This window comes from Penaeus vannamei, chromosome 15 (genome assembly GCF_042767895.1).
Source record: "Penaeus vannamei isolate JL-2024 chromosome 15, ASM4276789v1, whole genome shotgun sequence".
NCBI classification, from domain to species: Eukaryota; Metazoa; Arthropoda; class Malacostraca; order Decapoda; family Penaeidae; genus Penaeus; species Penaeus vannamei.
In genome coordinates, this window is record NC_091563.1 from 17,461,627 (window position 1) to 17,469,126 (window position 7,500).

Here is a 7,500-nt window from a genome sequence, read left to right on the forward strand (position 1 = left end):
CCGTCTGTAAGTTCTGTACTGCACTTGTTACTGATGGCGAGTACTCCGTAGTGATGCGCTTTCAGTTCCGAAGATTTCTAATGATGCATTTCCGAAACATCTGAAACCCGCCCACCGGCACACCGAGACGCGCCGCACTGCCATTTTCCTAACTATTGCAGTATTAGCCGAAGCGCCAACTTCCAACATGTTACGATTTCAGAACGGGAGAAAATAGCAAAAAATGGTGGAAAAGTCTTTATTGTAGGGTTTATGATGAGTGATCTATATATCATTCAATTTATTGTCATTTATTCATTGATTTATTAAACACTGAATGCAGGACACATTATTGTTTTAAGAGGTTTGAGTGACAAGGATTTTTGTTGTGTATTTCGCCAATCTTCTACGATTTCGTCTTTTCCCTAAGGAATAATTCAATATTATGTCAAGTCTTTATTTGGTCACTTGGAAACTAATCACGCGGTCTGCTTTCTCTCTTACCAGCCGCTATCCTGACACTCAAACGCGTTCAGCTTACTGGCAATACCAAAAATACTGTCAATATCCATACTGTCAGTCCTGTTGATCGTGTGCAATGCCCATAAAGCAAGTTCAGATAGAGCTTTGATGTCATCAGCAATATTAAATCATTCGTGTATGTCTTTTGTATACATTTTTCTTTCAGTTTTACATATATTTTCATGTCGCTTATTTCTTTATCATTAACTTCTTCTCTGTCCCTACTTTCATTCAGATACTGCCATGATCCTAGCCGAAATGGTCGCAAAATTTGCTTCTGCGGCCTGGCGGAAGTCGACCATCTCTCCCGCGAGCGCCTCCTCAAGCCCGCCTCCGGAGCCAATACGCAGGTAACTGAATTTTTTAGAAAAGTTTGCCCTTAACAGTAAGCTTAGTCAACTATGGAATGAAAGCATGGACCGCGTTCATATTGCAGTATCATTAATGTGTAAAAGGAGAAAGAGAATCCCTCATACACGTTGTATAAATATATTTTATCTTCTTTTTTTAGGGTGGGGGGTAATTTTATTTCTGTCATCGGAGTGTTTCCTGTTTTTTTCTCGTTTCTTTCTTTCTTCGTTTTCTTCTTCTCGTTTCTTTCTTTCCTCGTTTTCTTCTTCTCGTTTCTTTCTTTCTTCGTTTTCTTCTCGTTTCTTTCTTTCCTCGTTTTCTTCTTCTCGTTTCTTTCTTTCCTCGTTTTCTTCTTCTCGTTTCTTTCTTTCCTCGTTTTCTTCTTCTCGTTTCTTTCTTTCTTCGTTTTCTTCTCGTTTCTTTCTTTCTTCGTTTTCTTTTTCTCGTTTCTTTCCTCGTTTTCTTCTTCTCGTTTCTTTCTTCGTTTTCTTCTCGTTTCTTTCTTCGTTTTCTTCTCGTTTCTTTCTTTCCTCGTTTTCTTCTCGTTTCTTTCTTTCCTCGTTTTCTTCTCGTTTCTTTCTTTCCTCGTTTTCTTCTTCTCGTTTCTTTCTTTCCTCGTTTTCTTCTTCTCGTTTCTTTCTTTCCTCGTTTTCTTCTCGTTTCTTTCTTTCTTCGTCTTCTTCTTTCCAATCAAACGTCTACGCCCGATCCCACAGAACGGCAGCCGCTTCGGGTCCTTCCAAGAGGAGGGAGAGGAGGTGGAGGAGGAGATCAACATGGGGGACATGAACAGCATGACCTCCTCGATCATGGGCATTCTGGGCATCAAAGGCGCGCCCTGGACTCAGCCTCCCTTGGCGCCCATTGCAGCGCGAGGCTCATTTGACTCGAAAAGCGTAGTTAGTGTAAGTCAGGCTCGGGTAAAGTGCGGTGATGTTGGCGATTTTCATTAAGTGTTGATGATGACATTGATATACTTAATGATCAGGTGTTGTTAATGATGCCAAGGGATGTAATTATGATGCTTATAATCAGTTATCGTTGATAGGCATAACTGTTTACTCATACCTGACCGTCGAAAGAATAAAAACATATTAAGGTTAACTACGAAGTTAATGATTAAAACGAATGTAACGGGAAAGGTAACGATTTCATATTTGATAATCAAAATTATTAATAGACTAATCTATATGATTAGTATACCGATTTCTTGATCTGTAATCTGAAATGATCTATGAAAATGAATAATCTATCTGTTAACCTAATACCAGCCTCACCTAAACCAATAACACATCAATCTAACAACATCCGACAACCTCATTAACCTTTCAGACTAAACCTATAATTAAATAATACCCTAAAACTGTCGGCACCACACAAAGAAAACGAGAACGTACTGTTTAACCCTTTCAGGACGTGGAAGCCGGAACTGACCGTCGACTTCCCGAGAGCCTCGCCAACGCCGCTGGGATCACGCCGAGGATGCAGTCGCGTGTGTTCCCTGTGAGTGTAAGGATGTAGATAACATGGTTCTGTAGATAGATACGGAGAGAGAGAGAGAGAGAGAGAGAGAGAGAGAGAGAGAGAGAGAGAGAGAGAGAGAGAGAGAGAGAGAGAGAGAGAGAAAGAGAAAGAGAGAGGGACAGAGACAGAGACAGAGGGAGGGAGAGAGAGAGAGGGGGGGGGGAGAGAGAGAGAGAGAGAGAGAGAGAGAGAGAGAGAGAGAAGGAGAGAGAGAGAGAGAGAGAGAGAGAGAGAGAGAGAAAGAGAGAGAGAGAGAGAGAGAGAGATAGAGAGAGAGAGAGAGAGAGAGAGGGAGAGACAGAGAGAGAGGAGGGAGGGAGGGAGGGAGAGAGAGAGAGAGAGAGAGAGAGAGAGAGAGAGAGAGATAGAGAGAGAGAGAGAGAGAGAGAGAGAGAGAGAGAGGAGGAGGAGAGAGAGGGAGAGAGGGAGAGGGGGAGAGAGGAGGGAGGGGGGAGGGAGGAGGGGGGAGGGGGGGAGGGAGGAGGAGGGAGGGAGGGAGAGAGAAGAGAGAGAGAGAGAGAGTGAGAGAGAGAGAGAGAGAGAGAGAGAGAGAGAGAGAGAGAGAGAGAGAGAGAGAGAGAAGAGATGGAGAGAGAGAGAGAGGGAGAGAGAAGAAAAGAGAGAGAGGGAGAGAGAGAGAGAGAGAGAGAGAGAGAGAGAGAGAGAGAGAGAGAAGGAGAGAGAGAAAGAAAGAGAGAGAGAGAAAGAAAGAGAAAGAGAGAGAGAGAGAGATAAAAAGAGAAAGAGAGAAAGAGAGAGAGAGAGATGGAGATGAGCAGATATATAGGTAGATAGATAGATAAATAGATAGGTAGGTAAGTAGACTACTATATGGTTACATAAAGAGGTAGAAAGGGAGGAAGGGTAAGTAAGGGGTAGATAGTCAGAAAATTAGGTAGGTGGGCAGATGGATATAAGCGTTGAAAATATATAGGTAAATAGATATAATGATAGATCTACGGATAAGCCGATAGATTTGTAGATAGATAGATGGATAAGCAGATAGGTAAACAGATTGATAGATTAAATATTGATTACCAGACAGATAAATAGATAGGTAGATAGATACAGAGAAACCTATAAATAGAGAGATGCAGTTGATAGGAAAATAAACAATAATAATTGACGGATACATAGATATACATGTGTATGTTTGTCTTCCGTAGCCCTTATCCATCGCATCTTCCTTCTTTATTTTTAAATCCAGGAAACCGTTTCGCAAATCCTTCTTCCTTCTTCCTTCCTCCTCCTCCAGGAAACCGTTTTGCAAGTCATTCTTCCTTCTTCCTTCCTCCTCCTCCAGGAAACCGCTTTGCCAATTATTCTTCCTTGTTCCTCCTCTTCCTTCCGAACAGATAGATCAAGGCCTCACTCCAACAGCCTTCCTCGAACCCAAGCTGCGAGTTCCTCCGGCGACCGCCAAGTGGGACTCGAGCACTCACCTCCAGGAGCTGCCGACCAATGCCTATGGGGCAATCGAGTTCATTAATGAGACCGCCGGTAGGTGAGGGGAAAGGGGTGTGGGGCAGGGATGGGGAGGGGAGAGGTGAAGAGAAGGGAAGGGGCGAATGGATAAGGAAGGGAGGAGGGAGGGGAAGGGGTGAATGGATAAGGAAGGGAGGAGGGTGGGGAAGGGGTGAATGGGTAAGGAAGGGAGGAGGAAGGGGAAGGGGTGAATGGATAAGGAAGGGAGGAGGGAGGGGAAGGGGTGAATGGATAAGGAAGGGAGGAGGGAGGGGAAGGGGCGAAAGGATAAGGAAGGGAGGAGGAAGGGGAAGGGGTGAATGGATAAGGAAGGGAGGAGGGATGGGAAGGCGTGAATGGATAAGGAAGGGAGGAGGGAGGGGAAGGGGTGAATGGATAAGGAAGGGAGGAGGGAGGGGAAGGGGTGAATGGATAAGGAAGGGAGGAGGGAGGGGAAAGGGTGAATGGATAAGGAAGGGAGGAGGGAGGGGAAAGGGTGAATGGATAAGGAAGGGAGGAGGGATGGGAAGGGGTGAATGGATAAGGAAGGGAGGAGGGAGGGGAAGGGGTGAATGGATAAGGACGGGAGGAGGGAGGGGAAGGGGTGAATGGATAAGAATGGGAAGGGCAAGATAGAGGGAGGGGAGGAGATGATTGGAGGTGAGCAACGCAGGAAGGGGGGGTGAGGAGGGGTAGAAGATGAAGTAGGTGAAGTGGAGGAAAGGAAAAGACAAACATTATCATAGTTATTATTGATATTATTCTTACCATTACATGTAAAGTTATCATTCTAATTTCCATCATTTTCACCGCCATCACGACCATCATCATCACTAGATATTATTAATAACTACTAAGTTTTAACTACTGCTACTAACTACTAACTACTACTACAACTAACTACGAACTACTAACTACAACTACAACTACAACTATTAACCGCAACTATTACGTATAGCTAACTACTAACCACCAACTAATAAACACTTACTACTAATTACTAACCACTAACCCCTAAATAATAACTATTAACCACTAACCACGAGCTACTAACTACCAACTACCAACACCTGATTACTAACCACTAACCTTAACCACCAACTTCTAACCAATAACAATAAACAACTAACCACTCACTACTAACTCTTAATTACCGACCACTTACGACCAACCACTAACGCCTCCCTCCCCCCCACCTCCCCACCAGGCTCAACCAAACCAGCCAAGTACATCAGACTGTCAGACACCACGAGCATCCAGACGGTGCTGACGCTGCTGACGGACTACTGGCGGATGATGGAGCCCCAACGCCCGCAGCTCGTCATCTCGGTCACGGGCGGCGCCGACTTCCTGAGGCTGGACGGGCGGAGGAGGGAAATCTTCTCCACGGGGCTGATGAAGGTCAGGGTGATGAGGGTGGTGAGGTGGGTGGTGCTGAAGGTGATGAGGGTGATGAAGGTCAGGGTGATGAGGGTGGTGAGGTGGGTGGTGCTGAAGGTGATGAGAGTGATGAAGGTCAGGGTGATGAGGGTGGTGAGGTGGGTGGTGTTGAAGGTGATGGGGCTGATGAAGGTCAGGGTGATGGCGGTGAGGTGGGTGGTGCTGAAGGTGATGAGGGTGAGGAAGGTCAGGGTGATGAGGGTGGTGAGGTGGATGGTGCTGAAGGTGATGAGGGTGATGAGGGCGGTGAGGTGGGTGGTGCTGAAGGTGGTGAGGGTGATGAAGGTCAGGGTGATGAGGGCGGTGAGGTGGGTGGTGCTGAAGGTGATGAGGGTGATGAAGGTCAGGGTGATGAGGGCGGTGAGGTGGGTGGTGCTGGAGGTGATGAGGGTGATGAAGGTCAGGGTGGTGAGGGCGGTGAGGTGGGTGGTGCTGAAAGTGATGAGGGTGATGAAGGTCAGGGTGATGAGGGTGGTGAGGTGGGTGGTGCTGAAGGTGATGAGGGTGATGAAGGTCAGGGTGATGAGGGCGGTGAGGTGGGTGGTGCTGAAGGTGATGAGACTGGTGATGAAGGTGGGTGGTGCTGAAGGTGATGAGGGTGGTGAGGTGAGTGGTGCTGAAGGTGATGAGGGTGATGAAGGTCAGGGTGATGAGGGTGGTGAGGTGGGTGGTGCTGAAGGTGATGAGACTGGTGGTGATGAAGGTCAGGACGATGAGGGTGGTGAGGTGGGTGGTGCTGAAGGTGATGAGGGTGATGAAGGTCAGGGTGATGAGGGCGGTGAGGTGGGTGGTGCTGAAGGTGATGAGGGTGATGAAGGTCAGGGTGATGAGGGCGGTGACGTGCGTGGTGCTGAAGGTGATGAGGGTGATGAAGGTCAGGGTGATGAGGGTGGTGAGGTGGGTGGTGCTGAAGTTGATGAGGGTGATGAAGGTCAGGGTGATGAGGGTGGTGAGGTGGGTGGTGCTGAAGGTGATGAGGGTGATGAAGGTCAGGGCGATGAGGGTGGTGAGGTGGGTGGTGCTGAAGGTGATGAGACTGGTGGTGATGAAGGTCAGGACGATGAGAGTGGTGAGGTGGGTGGTGCTGAAGGTGATGAGGGTGATGAAGGTCAGGGTGATGAGGGTGGTGAGGTGGGTGGTGCTGAAGGTGATGAGGGTGATGAAGGTCAGGGTGATGAGGGTGGTGAGGTGGGTGGTGCTGAAGGTGATGAGGGTGATGAAGGTCAGGGTGATGAGGGTGGTGAGGTGGGTGGTGCTGAAGGTGATGAGGGTGATGAAGGTCAGGGTGATGAGGGTGGTGAGGTGGGTGGTGTTGAAGGTGATGAGACTGGTGGTGATGAAGGTCAGGACGATGAGGGTGGTGAGGTGGGTGGTGTTGAAGGTGATGAGACTGGTGATGATGAAGGTCAGGACGATGAGGGTGGTGAGGTGGGTGGTGCTGAAGGTGATGAGGGTGATGAAGGTCAGGGTGATGAGGGTGGTGAGGTGGGTGGTGCTGAAGGTGATGAGGGTGATGAAGGTCAGGGTGATGAGGGCGGTGAGGTGGGTGGTGCTGAAGGTGATGAGGGTGATGAAGGTCAGGGTGGTGAGGTGGGTGGTGCTGAAAGTGATGAGGGTGATGAAGGTCAGGGTGATGAGGGTGGTGATGTGGGTGGTGCTGAAGGTGATGAGGGGGATGAAGGTCAGGGTGATGAGGGTGGTGAGGTGCGTGGTGCTCAAGGTGATGAGGGTGATGAAGGTCAGGGCGATGAGGGTGGTGAGGTGGGTGGTGCTGAAGGTGATGAGGGTGATGAACGTCAGGGTGATGAGGGTGGTGAGGTGGGTGGTGCTGAAGGTGATGAGGGTGATGAAGGTCAGGGTGATGAGGGTGGTGAGGTGGGTGGTGCTGAAGATGATGAGGGTGATGAAGGTCAGCGTGATGAGGGTGGTGAAGTGGGTGGAGGTGAAGGTGATGAGACTGGAGGTGATGAAGGTCAGGACGATGAGGGTGGTGAGGTGGGTGGTGTTGAAGGTGATGAGACTGGTGATGATGAAGGTCAGGGTGATGAGGGTGGTGAGGTGGGTGGTGCTGAAGGTGATGAGGGTGATGAAGGTCAGGGTGATGAGGGTGGTGAGGGGGGTGGTGTTGAAGGTGATGAGGGGGATGAAGGTCAGGGTGATGAGGGTGGTGAGGTGGGTGGTGTTGAAGGTGATGAGGGTGATGAAGGTCAGGGTGATGAG

At 48.7% G+C, this 7,500-nt stretch overlaps 1 protein-coding gene across 1 annotated transcript in view; it reads left to right on the top strand.

Moving 5' to 3' along the window:
- Positions 1-7,500, top strand: part of LOC113828845 (transient receptor potential cation channel subfamily M member 8) — a 37,707-nt gene that overhangs the window by 14,038 nt on the left and 16,169 nt on the right. Inside the window, 5 exon segments of the mRNA XM_070130168.1 lie at positions 737-851; positions 1,569-1,757; positions 2,266-2,355; positions 3,732-3,876; positions 5,048-5,241. Of these exon segments, the coding sequence (XP_069986269.1) occupies positions 737-851; positions 1,569-1,757; positions 2,266-2,355; positions 3,732-3,876; positions 5,048-5,241 (733 nt within the window).